Source organism: Thunnus albacares, chromosome 11 (genome assembly GCF_914725855.1).
Source record: "Thunnus albacares chromosome 11, fThuAlb1.1, whole genome shotgun sequence".
Classification (NCBI taxonomy): domain Eukaryota; kingdom Metazoa; phylum Chordata; class Actinopteri; order Scombriformes; family Scombridae; genus Thunnus; species Thunnus albacares.
This window is the reverse complement of record NC_058116.1, coordinates 3,786,795-3,800,266: the sequence shown is the minus strand read 5'-3', so window position 1 is coordinate 3,800,266 and position 13,472 is coordinate 3,786,795. Positions and strand designations below refer to the sequence as shown.

The window sequence follows — 13,472 nt, the reverse complement described above, 5'->3', positions numbered from 1 at the left end:
AACCAAATTTCACGCCTGTGTGTCCAGTAGTAAGCTATCTTGAAATCTTCCTCTGGGCCAGGTTGTAGGAAAAACTAATCAGACTTCACCAGCCAGCGCACATGGATTACATATATTTGTTGAGGGTCTTACTCTATCAAAATACATTATGAGAAGTGTAGGATATCTCAGCCTCTGCATCAGGTTTTGGAGTCCCCCTTTTTTTTAAAATATTGAGTTTTATTCTGGTGTCGTGCTGCAGATATGTCTCACACTCAAAAACAGAAGCAAATTTAAATAAAAAAATACATTGAAATTAGATGTTGATAAATTTCAACATGTTAAATATTTTAATACAACAAATCATGATGTCTGGTGAGTATTTAGAAAAGCACATTTAGTATATAATTTTAAACAATGTCAATGATTGGACTGTGGTGACACAAACAGGACATGATACAGCATCTTCAGCATGGGGAAAGTGAGAGTCTTGAACAGAAGTGATCATAAATAATTGACAGCAAATGCCTTGATCTAATCAACTGTACGACTAATGGCAGTTCACGTGTAAATTCATGTTGTGTACTGTGTGACTGACTGCTGCCAATCAAGATTCAATATCTAGAAAACATTGGATGGGTACCATAAAAGTCATTTCCACCAGACACACTCAAAGACTCGGAGGAGGATGGAGTATGGATTGATCCATAATTCTATCTTGCATTCATTTGCAGACATGGGAGCAGTCCATTCAAAGGCCTGTTCATTTTCCCGTGATGGTTTCACCAGTCAATCAAGGGTAAGAATTTGACATTTTTCATGGTGGATGGATTTCCAAAACCATATTTTACCAATTTCTATCAATAATACAGTGAAAGGGTTGCTCTTCTCATTGTTCAATGACAGCTCCATTAAATTGCACAGAGAGTAAACATATGGATCTTTCAGCAGGGGATGCAAATGATTTTGATTACTGCCTCATGAAAAACGAGCTAAAGAAAATCTTTATCTCTCACAAGCAGATACTTAAAGGTCTATTTATTTTTCTGGCTGCCTGTATGTGGACCAATTTGTCCGAGAGTCAGCATATTGAATACTGCAAAAACAACCAGATGAGACTAAAGAATGTACAGAAAAGATCGATAAAATCATCAAGAGAAAGTTTCTTTTTTAAAAGATGCATCTGATAAACGAGGGGTCGGGTAGGATGGTAGAAAAAAAATGAGCATGAACAACATAATGATGACACAAACAAGCAGAGGTGAGGTAGAGGACAGACAGGTGGAGAAAAGCAGAATGCAAATTGACATCAAGCAGATAAAATCCTGAACAGCCCCAAACACAATTATCCATGATGGTAAAATGGCTTCTATGAAGGGTACTTGAATCCAAGCAGACCTTGACTTTGCATTAACAACCCTATGCCCTCCATTTCTTATGCTTATTGTCCAAAGGTTAAAAACCTTGGCTACCCTCCTCCAAGAAAACACACAAAAAAGTAATGAAGCAACACTCCCAGACATGAAAAAGTACTACATCCCTTTAAAAGTCTTCTCAGGTGAAATTGGGATTGAGAGGGCATTCCTGCCTGTGCTCACAGGCATTAATCAGCCTGCTATGGCTCAACACCGCATGCATCGCAACAACACCACTTTATCTAAGCAGACCTGTAGACTGCAAACACTGAAGACAAGAAACTTCAGTCTCAAAGTCACTCCTCAGCTTAGACTGAGTCATGTGGACTAAATTCCCCACAGGTTTCCCAGGACCTTGATCCTAAACGTAATGATTCATGATACTTAACAGGCTTGTCAGTCTGGGAATGCTCAAGTTGGAGATGTGAAGCTAAGAGTTTCACTGACGTTACAGTGAGCAGTGTCAATTTTAGGCCCAGTGCCATTTTCCAGCCATTTCTCATAATAAAGCCATCAGTGTCAGATCTGCTGAGTGCAGCTTGTTGTCCATTTGTTTCCTTTCTCAGATGCACAACGGAGAAAAATGTCAAAATAAACCTGCACAAAAATTGCTCTTACCAGGACTGTCCATCAGCCCAGTGACCCAACAAGGTCAACTTCTATTTATTTCATTGTGCCTACTATTGAGCCGGGTGCTGCTGGTGTAATAATACAATCACTTGGAACACGTTCTCACGGTCTGAAGCTTCCTCAATGCTGCATCAGTGAACAAATGATCATGTATGTGTTACAGGAAGAGTATCATTATTCAGAATAGCACAAAGATTGAGTGACATAAGCAGTGAACACCGCTCATTAAAGTAATGATGGTAGTGAGATCGATGAGCGGTGGTGGAGATAACAATAATAATGTTGAAAATCTTTCATTATTCCTTTTTTCTAGTGTTGGTTAATTACTAATATAATCTCTTTTACTATTGTTGTTTACCATGTTCACTGTCTTACTTTGGCATGTTAGCATTAGTACATTTGCACCAAACACACAAGCACAGCTGAGGCTGATGGGAATGTCATTAGTTTTGCAGGTTTTTGATCATAAACCAAGAATTGGACAAATTAAAATTTTCACCTAATGATGACACTAGATCCCAAAATGATTACAATTCTTCCTATGGGGAAGATGAATGTCTGTACCAAATTTCATGGCAATCCATCCACCAGATGTTGAGATATTTCACTGAAAACTAAAAATCTGATCCTCATGGTGGCGCTATAGGTAAAGTCAGAGGGTCACAATAGTCATTAGGACACACTGTCTGGGAAACATGAGTAACTGTACAAATGTTTGTGTCAATCCATCAAGTAGATGAGGAGGTATTTTAGATATATTTTACAGGATAAGGGAAAATTTCACCTGCTGGTGCTGCTGGATGAAAAGTCACCAAAATCTGTAGGGACCATGAATGTCTGTACAAAACATCATGGCAATCCAGTAGGTGTTGACTTATTTTAGTCTGGACCAAAGTGGTGGACTGACTGACTGACATTGCCATCTGTTGGTTGTAGAATAACACAAAGACAGTAGAGATTTCAACACTGGATTAAAACAACGGGTGAAAAATGTTTTGGAAAGGTTTTGACTTTATTTGTTTTTCATCTCACAAGGTCCTTAGTGTAAGGGGCAAAACTGTACATATGGCTGGGCACAGAAAATCAACAGAGGCAACAATGACTTCTTGGCATAAGTGTGACAAATTCCCACACAACATGGATACCTTTGGGATAAGATAGAGGTGGTCCTTCTATAATTCAACATACGTGTGATGTCTGCGGAGGCTCCCAAAGAAAACAAATGGACAAAGTAAACAATGATAATTGTTTCCCCTTGAGAGGAGACTGAACACCTAATTACAGCGATATGTCAACACCTAACTGTATAAAGCGCTCTTCCAAAATGCTCTTGCATACCATGAAATAGTCACATTGAACACTCAACACAAAAAACAGTGTTTGGTGCCAGCCAGAACATTTGAGACAGTTTCACATGGAACGAGTCCATTAAGAATCACAATGTTTATGTTTGACAAGAAATGGTTCAGTAACATCTACTGACAGTACATCTTATTCAATACATGTTGTCATGATACAGCACAGAAAAAGGATCATTCATTTTTGATTTTCCTTGGGATACAAATGTAAACAATATTTAATTTGGTGACCTATGGGCTCAAAATTATTCAACTGGAATGCAAAATTACAAACAAACTAGTTCCCTTTAATTGTGTTTCGCTATCCCTGAGAACCTTTTTTATAATGAAAGAAACCAAAGTCTTGAATAATAAAACACAAGTTCAGCTACAGATAAGCCTTTAAATATTTATAGCGGCCAAAGCGTGGGAGTTGAAAACACATAGCATTAAGAAAAGTGCCACAAAGGTAAAGATAATGACCCCGAATTGATGATGGTGTTACACTGTGAGAAGCGGGAGGGAGACTGGAGTCTTCGCTTACTTAATACATAATTACTCCTTGGATGTACTGCGAAGTCCTCCTTTAATTATGATGGAAGACATGGGAGAGCACTGTCCAGTCTAACACAAGCCAAGCAATTCCAGACCAAGGCATGACACATTGAGGCAAAACTGGCCAGAGTGCTGTCATTTTTGCTCTTGCAGAAACACATTGCCATAAAACAAACTGGGGACCCTTAAATCAACACCCTGAATGTCCAACCAGTATAGACCAGTGGTCTGAATTATTCCAGCGTTTCCCTGAACAATGAGTGAATACAGAGAAGACTGTGAACTATGGTGTTGAATTTGTGATCACATCAGTGGACAGGGGCAAGATTCATGTTGCGGACATTTTATTATCAACATGCAATATTTAGCAACCATACTAGAGCGTCTCCCATGCTTATGTAAATGAGCCCTTCCCTCATCCAAACATGGATGAAATCTCATTTTGAATGAACAACAGTGGAGGTAAAAGAGGTAAAACTACAGCTGTGAATGTTGTTAATATTTGGAAATGTATGAAGCATAGAAATATCAAGGGCTATGCGTAGTAATATTTGGCATTTCATCTTTTTTTTTTTTTTCTTCTCCTTTGCTTGCTCTGGTTCGTGACTTGAGGAAATTGCAAGGGCACCAGGCCTCTCATTCCCTTCCCTTCATCACTATACTTCTGCAATTCCAGCTATTTTTTATTTTTAAGGCCACAGTTTTAAGCAAAACAAAATGAAAACAAAAAAACAAAGTATTTTCTAAAAGCAAATTTAATCATGGTGGCCCAGAATCATGCAGAATATTGACCATTTGGCCATAATTTCACTTCCTCTACATTGCTACAGTACCTCATTAACTACAGTAGCACTTCACATTTTACTAGCTTTGGGATTTTTCAGATGTCACTGTTAATTACAGTTATCTTCTAATGGATCTGAGAGGATAACAAAGCAATATTCTGGATGGCTCTGGACTGGAGACATGAAGGTTCTGTACAAAAATACGGGAACCAACAGGTGTATCAACATTAGTCTCTTCTGGAGACACAGCAGGGTTGATGGGACTGGATTAGGACCCCTATAGAGTGACAGACAGTGCAGCCTCCACCTTTAACCAAGGATTCCCACCACCACCACCCCCCACCATGGGTGCAGACCCCCACAGGGCTAAGCAGGGGTCAGTATTGCATAGATACAGTATAGGGTGTAGCTTTTCACATATGCAGTCACAGTGTTTGGGCAAAAAAAAAAGGAAGAAGTTTTTTTGTTTGTGTATTTTCTGCCCATCAGAATATCCATGAAAAAAGAAGTCTCAAGTGGTCGGTCTGACTGTAGGTACTCTGTTGGTATTATTACAAACGTGATCACCATGGTATAAAAAATAGCCTTTCACTGAGGTCATCAAGTCTCCCATGTCAGTGCTGATAGGGCCCTTGCCAGGGTCAAGGGTCACAGTGCAATGACAAACTGCGCAGTGCACGCCGCCCTCAGAGCTCCTCCTTCTTCTTGACAACCTTTTCCTGATCACGTCCTCTTAGGCTGCGCATGAAGCCAGTGAAGCCCACCTCCTGTGGGTGAGGGACAGTTAGAGTGACAACGGCTCAGTTTTTAGTGATGACTTAAAAGCTTTAAGTATTATTTTAGTCTTGAAATTCCCTTTTTAAAAATCACAGTCTTGTCACTAAACATTAGCTCAACTTGGCCTGACAGCACTGAGATAAGAGAAGTAAACACAGACTCCAGATATTATTGCCAAGTTCAAAGTCAATTTGCTGAAACCCTATCCAAAATATTAAACCCTATCCAAAAAGTGCTTGCATTATTCTTTGCTGTCAATTGTCTCATACTCTACTTAAGGTTGAACTGAGCTGTGTGCATGACTATGGCCCTTGAGAATCCTTTCACAAATACATAAAGGATTCAATAAACTCAATATTTCTTTCAACTTGAGGTGATCTGTACACAAAAAAAGGGTGTAAAACAGTGCCAACAACAGCCACCCTCTATGACCTAACAATATCCAGCATTACTTCTGAAATGCAAAATAAATGAGTCATAGTGATAACTGTTCAAACATTTTTCTACAGTGAGTGAAAATCAACATTGAGAAGCAGTATTTCCAAACCACAGTGACCCATTTTAGGGAGTAAACCAGATATTTAATCTTTCAAAGTGGCCAAATTAGCATTCTCCTCAAGCATTGAACTCTGTGGTGTTGTTAAGGGAGCTTATGCACAGAGCTCATGCGTGCCATACTATTACTTAATAGGTTTAATCACTTATGAGGTTATAACAGCTTACTTCTGTGCCAAAGTAAAGGAGGGGATTCTCTTTACATGTTGTGCGTGCAAACAACAAGTGACATAAATGAGTATGAGAGTAGGTGTACAACTTACCCCACGATCTCCATTGTATTTTTCCACAAACTTGCCATAGTTGTAGTAGTTAAATGTTGGGTATCCCTCCACCCCTTCCTGCTTACAAAGCTCATGGTTCTGTCCTCTTGTACAGTCCACAGCAGCATAGACGATCTGGAGAAGAAGAGAGCAATCACCGTCAGTGTATACAAAGTATAATACAACACAGAGCTAGGAATTTCACTTGTGGAAAGGTTACACAATGAAAACGTGAAAACTGTGTATTTTTTTTTTTTTTTACATGTGTTCTGCTCCTCTCCACTGATAATAAAAACAATGCTAAAGATGATTCATTTTAATGTAGGTTCTTGTTTTCCCTTCCTTTGGGCATTAAAGCTGGCGAGATCTGCAACGTCTTTCGCCTCCGAAAACATTCTGGAGTTTATATGAACTATTATTTGGCTTCATATTCTCTCATTATATTTATTTCCCCAGTTTTATTGCTCTATAATAATGATTTTAATTCACACCTGACATTTTTATTGTTTTGGTTCAATTAGTTATTGTTTCTGTGTCTCTTAAGCACTCACTATATATTCAGAGCAAGAAAACTTTATTATAATTGTAGATCAATACTAAAAAAATAAACATGCTGAATATTACAAGAGAACGTAGTAGAGGAGTCCATTTTTCAACAACTGTAAAAGGGGCATTTACGACAAGTGCTTAGAGATTTTTAGCTGCTCTGGAGATGAGCAGGCTCAGCACATTCTCGTCATCCAAATTTAGACCTCTAATTTCCCTTTCCAGGTTACAAGAAATGACATGATACATTGCTCTTCACTTCAACTGTCTGGAGTGGGTGGTGGAGAAAAAAAAAAATCCCACAACAATCACTCCTACATAAAAACAACATGGGAGATTTATGTTGCGAGGCTGTTTCATCGATTAGAGACAAGCCGCCCCAATGAGGCGTATATGCCGCCTCGCTGATACATGGCTCGCTCAGCGTGTCCTTTTGGACAGCTGAAATGTCACCCTCTTTCATGGTACTGAGTGCTGCACATTGAACTTGTCACCATCAAATAAACACTCCCCGTCCATCTGTCTGCTCGAGATGTATGTGGAAATGACAGATCTGCTGCAGGAGGGAAAACATATTGGACACTTTTCCTACGCATCCTACCGTGACGTGATGATCAAAACTTGTTCTAATTACAGTACAAAATACAAGTGCCTCTAGTTTTTTTATTATGCAAATACAAATACTCAAATGTGAGAATCTGCATGAGGGCTGACATATTTTGAGAGGAGTACACTGTTGTTGAGTGTTGGCTCCATCTGCATCAGCAGCACAGACATCTGCTAACACAAAGCAACAACAGGGAAGGAAATAGCCTATAAAGGGATATCACTCATCTATGGTCTGTTGATCAGGTGTCTCAAACTAGGCCTCCATGTGCTCCAGCAAAAAGATGTTTTAACGGACTTGCGACAAGCTGTGTGTATTCAACAGTACTGAAGAGTTCACTTCTAAAAAAGAAGGATAGTCAACAGAAATTTAGCTGACAACACTGTGTAAAATCCTCCTACTCCTTCATGTACCTTGGCAGTTCACCAACATATACTCTTTACAATTTGAAATCCTTTTTATATTTGACCACTGAGTTAGGACAGTGTGAGATACACACTGAGTACTTTAAGCAGCAGCGACAACAGAAGTAGCAACGAGCGACTCCATTCGACTGCTCATCCTTGTGAATAATTAATCAGAGTTGCTGTGAATTGACAGGAGAAAATAAAGTCGTAGAGTTGTTGTTTTCCAAGGGTCTGCAGCCAATTCCGCTATTGATCTATCTTCAAGTGACAGAGGACCCCACATCATGTAATTGATCCGACTGCAAAATTTGTGAGGAGCAGCATATTACCAGTTGGCCTGGTCTCAATCCTTTATAATGAAACACAGAGCGGTAATCAAACTCAGAACCAGCTCTGTTCTCACAACAAACTTCCTCTACTTTAAAATACTGAACACGGATGCCAAAAAGTAGTCTGCAAGATAAAGGACTACTTTAATTGTATCAGCTATATTAAAGACAGACTATGTAACGTCCATAGTTACATAACATATTCTTCCATTTATTTTATATGTTCAATTATTCCTGTATCTTAACTCATGTAAGGTGCCATACCTGCCTATTGTGTTCAATTAACACACAGGAAAGAGCACAGTGAATTAACATGGCAGGTCACTGATGCAAGGAACTCAACACTAGTGGATACCTTCAAAAGAAATGAGAAATTTCCAGTTGAAAAAATAATCACATCTTTTCGCCTCTCATGCTACTCTACTTTATTGGTGAAGGCTGTTGGGGCTGTATGCTGCATGACAGGAAAGCCTGCAGACACTATTCAGGGCAAAAAAACTTTGTTGTTCAGGCAAAAAGAAATGAATCTAGATTTACAGTGATTAATATTACTAAAATATGCTGGAATTAAACAGTAAACATACGATTGTAAAGCACACTGCCCTTTCCAGCAAGGACACATATCGGGTATCTGTAAGAGACACTAGAAAGTATCTTTAGTAGAGCTACAATACAGGGATTTGCATAGAATTTTTCTTATACTTCCATTATTATGGTATATTAAAAATAGTCAATCCAACAGTTTAGTAATTTATTTGGAGGTCAAAACAAAAGCAAGTACAATACTCAAAACCATGAAACTAAGATCTAAATTGTAATGAACTGAAATTATGATTTCACACATTATGGGATTATTTTGAACTGTAAACCAATAGAATACAAGTTAAGAAGCAAGAAACTCTTTGTTGTGTTTACACCTACTTGAAAAATGAGGTCACATTAAACATTCATGGTTTTCCAGCAAGTTAAAGCTAAAGGAAGAGTGTGATATGTATAGAACTAACGTAATCACAGTATATTTCTGTTCAGTGCATGAACTGTAGAGGTGAAGCAGCTGCACCAGTAGTGAGCCATTTTCCTTAGGCAGGTCTGTGATAAAACAGTGTTCTCATTAGTGACATCAGACATTTTTGGGAAAACAAGCAGTTCAAGCCATTCTGAACCTTTAATGCTGCTATTGATTGGAATTTGGGGAAATGACAAACAGCTTAAAACAAACCCTGTACACAGCTCCCCTGCCGTCATAAAGCACTGAATGAGGCGTTTTAATTGTTTGCGTCTTCAAAGCCGAAGCTAAGCTTGTGTTTGTCTTTGGTAAATGAGGCAAGGGCAGCTAATAGACTGTGATCAACACTGGCCTGGTACAATACACTGGGGCTCAGCTTTATAAATAGAAGTAAACACATGCCCAGTTCTCAGATTTACTCCTGTTCAAACGCAACTTCACACCTCCACTGGCCACTGGAGGGACGGCGAGAGGAAAGAGATCTTAAACTTCTGCATTTATATAACCTTCAGAAATAGGAAGGTCCCCTGGTATGGCAGCTTGTGGAGATTCAGATCCAAGCACCGCAGGTGTATAGTGAAAAGGTGCCAAAGTGCCTTAAGCTGTTGTGGCCACTAGATACTGAATTGCAAAAAAAAAACCCATCTCTGACTGTTCTGAAAGTCCTAACTTCTCTCCTAAAATACAAAGTCAATATTTTTTTTCAATCAGGTGGTTTCAATACAGTAGACTGTGTTTCTTAGTGGTCATTTTGAGAAACATTGTTCCAGCTTATGCTTATGTTTGCTTGACTGACCAGTGTCTCACAGCCTTTGACATACAAACATTTTTTACAGTTTATGTTCCAACTTTTATTTCTTCCTGTGCTGCAAAGACAACATATCTGAGTCAGTTATATTTTGGCTGTTACTGTTATTTTACTGTTGATTATGTATATCATTGTTTACTTTGAGATTGAAAGAACCAACAAAAAGATATATACCAGTTCCTGAGGTTGCAGTTGAAGGGCAGTACTTGAAGACTTGTACATAAACACTTTGAGCTCATCTCTTGAGGTTTAATGTTGTTGAAGAATGTTACAAAGGATTGCCTCATAAAAAGTTGTTAAGGACACGTCACTGTTTCACACCATCTGACAATGATTTTGAAAAATTCCAAATGGATGACAGAGCCTCTACAGCCTGAGCACCACTGAAACAATGTGAGGTTAACATTAAGCATCACAATGCCGCTTTACAATCAAACCATTTGATGTATTTTTGGCTGGACAGCAACATAAACAGGGAAGTCCATGACTGACTGACTGAGTGATGAAGTTACACCACTGGTTGGCCGAATGCTGCCACTTCCTGTGTCCATTTCAAATTAAAAGCCCTCATTTTCAAATTAAAAGCCCTGTCAGTGAGTGTCAGTTTGAGATGATAAATCGTAGCAACAAGTAATGCCAGACACGCGCCTACATTTTTTCAGAGTGTGTGTGTATGTGTGAGTCACACAGTTGAAGAGGTTTGGAAATACTGAGCCGTGCAGTCAGAGGGTATTACTATTTACAGGGAAGAGCGGGAGTGGGAGTGTGCTGGGACATGAGTCCGGAGGGAAAAGGAATGAGAGGGAGTAGAGATGATGGAGAATGAAGATGAACATGTCTTGTTGTGACTGTTTGAACCTTCAATGACCCCAAAGGCCTGTGCGTGCTGAAGATTTGATAAGATGGGTGGTTTTTAGCTATGTGGTCAAATTTCTAACTGACATATGCAGACAAATATTAGAAATGAGGATGAAGTTTTTAAGTTACTGCTGCTTTAAGATTTTACATTTTGACTATACATAATGTGGCTGCAGTCATGTTTGCTCATTTCAGAAAAGCTGCTTATTGTATAAAACATATATGATGAGTATAAGTTAAAAAAAACAAAAAAACGTGCAGCAAATAATAGATAAAACAGTGAGTATACAGAAACCTGGTTTCTGTAATTGGGGTAGGGAATAAGTAGATTGCTCCTGGAGAATGCAGATTTCTCCACCATGTATACATGTAACTGTGTTTCTTAAACAGCTTTTTACATGTGAGCATATGCATAACAATAGACTGCAGACAGGGAAAGCACAGCACAGAGTGGCTGGATGAAAGGAGAGATCATTACATGTTGCGACGCCTCCTTGTACTTAAAACAACTCCATCAATTTTTGACTAAAACTGAAACTAAAATAAAGTAGCCTGTCGGAATCTAAATAAACCATTTTCCTCTGTTGAACATTCGACTGTTAAATTCAGACACTTTTGCGCTGTGAGGGAAAGCTCCACTCCGTCTGCTTGCCTGTCTCTCTCTCACTGCGCTGTCAGTCTGCTCTGACACACACACACACACAACAAAAAAAGTCAGGAAACAGTGTCTTCTATCACTATTACAGTTAAAGTCTGGGGGTAGGAGAGAAATCTGGTTACTGATCTGCTGCATGTATATACAGATTTACAGTAACCAGGCTACTACAGTGCATGTAAAAGCGTTCCCCAATTACCCACGTAACCTAAATGCAGCATCTTTGAAATCCTCTCCTCATATTGGGGTTGCCAGTTTAAGCTAGAGATGCACCGATCCAACTTTTTCAGTCCTGATACTAATACCTGGGCTTTGGCTATTGGCCGATACTGAGTGCCAATCTGACACCAGTGTTTAATTAGTAAGTGGTATGCCTCAGTGTGTGGACTTGGATCATTCTTTTATGTGTAAGGCAACATCAGGCTTGACTTAAACATTGCTTTCCTAACTTTGTAAAACAAAATGTAACAAATAACTACATAGATATGAATTTACTGAATTCTTATTTATTATTAAAATAATGACTAATTGTGCACCAGCAACTTGGTAAAGAATCTTCAAAATGATCAGGAATTACAATACATGTGTAAACCTTTTAAATGCAGCAACAAATTGGTCAGGAAATAAAATTCCAGTATAAAACAATACAACTGCATCAAATGAGAACAAAATGTAAACATTACATCACAATTAAGTCGCAAACTAGTGCAAACAAACTTGATAAATTAAATCACAATTCACACAAGTAGTATAAACAAGTAACTTAGTAAAAAAAAGCCGTAGAACTTGTTGGCATATCAAGCATGAAATGGCTGGGTCTACCGGCGTGCTGCTGATGCATGATGTAGTATGCACACGTAGACTTAATTAAAGAATTAAATTGAATAGATTGGCCCTATTATCACCGATAACTGATGCAGCTATTTGAGTCAGTATCTGATATCAATATTGGATCGGCGCATCCCTAGTTTAAGCACTGTTGTAACTGCAAACCCTAGCAAATTTTTGGATGCATTATGTCTGGCTGTCTAGCTAAGAAATAAATAAGTTAAGAAGACAGTTTAGAGTTGTTTCCTCCTGCTTCCAGTCTTTGTGCTAAGCTAGGCTAAACATGTTCTTTGTTCTGGACACAGAGGTGACTAACTGTTGATATGATGGCATTTTCTAAAATTGTTGAATTGTTACTTTGAGTGTTAGCGTGAGCTTGAAGGATCCCTGCAGCACCATTACAGCTTGGTATGAAAATATGTATGTACTTGTGCTGTATATGTGAAGAGGAAACACTTACCTTGCGGTCCTCTTTGAATAGCTCTGCTGCAGTGGTGAAGTGGGGGACAGCGTTTTTACAGTGTGGACACCCTGAAATAGGAGAATACACAGATGGAACATTATTACAGCTTATCAGGAAGAACACACTTACACCACGGCATCTAGCTTCAAATCCTAAACAGCATCTCACACAGATTCTAATGACACATAAACACGACACATATTACCTGTATGCACACATCACAAATACAAACAAAATCACTTCCGTACATCATTTACTCAATCTCAAACATGTTGATAAAGCATGCGGCCCTATGGAACATTATAACCCTATTAAACCCTGCAGTTACTTAAAGGTTTATTCCACATTAGAGATGGTTCACTTGTATGTTATGAAAAACTATAAATCTCTTTATTGCTGTCATAAACACAACCTCCCTGGCTCTCTCTGCTCCAGCAGGCATATGTATACAGTATGTCAATACGTGCACAAATGCACCACTAGGTACCACAACCACACATCACATTTCCAGTGGGCAATTTCACTTCTAGCAGGTGGAGGCAAAAAGATCGAACTAAGTAATAAGAACTGACAGGCTTGTGTGACTTATAATTTGTGAGGGTAAATATTTTTTTTGATTCTAGATACATCTTGCTACGTAGGGACGGATGTGTTTTTGCGCTACACTTG

The 13,472-nt window shown here is 38.8% G+C and overlaps 1 protein-coding gene across 1 annotated transcript in view; it reads right to left on the bottom strand.

Moving 5' to 3' along the window:
- Positions 1 to 3,015: 3,015 nt before the first annotated feature.
- The window catches only part of pdia5 (protein disulfide isomerase family A, member 5), a 75,732-nt gene continuing 65,275 nt past the window's right edge, over positions 3,016 to 13,472 (bottom strand). The window contains exons 15-17 of the mRNA XM_044365299.1: positions 12,801 to 12,871; positions 6,297 to 6,431; positions 3,016 to 5,468 (exon numbers count right to left, since the gene is read on the bottom strand). Coding sequence (XP_044221234.1) covers positions 5,388 to 5,468; positions 6,297 to 6,431; positions 12,801 to 12,871 — 287 coding nt within the window. The 3' untranslated portion in view covers positions 3,016 to 5,387. The remainder of the gene's footprint in view (positions 5,469 to 6,296; positions 6,432 to 12,800; positions 12,872 to 13,472) is intronic.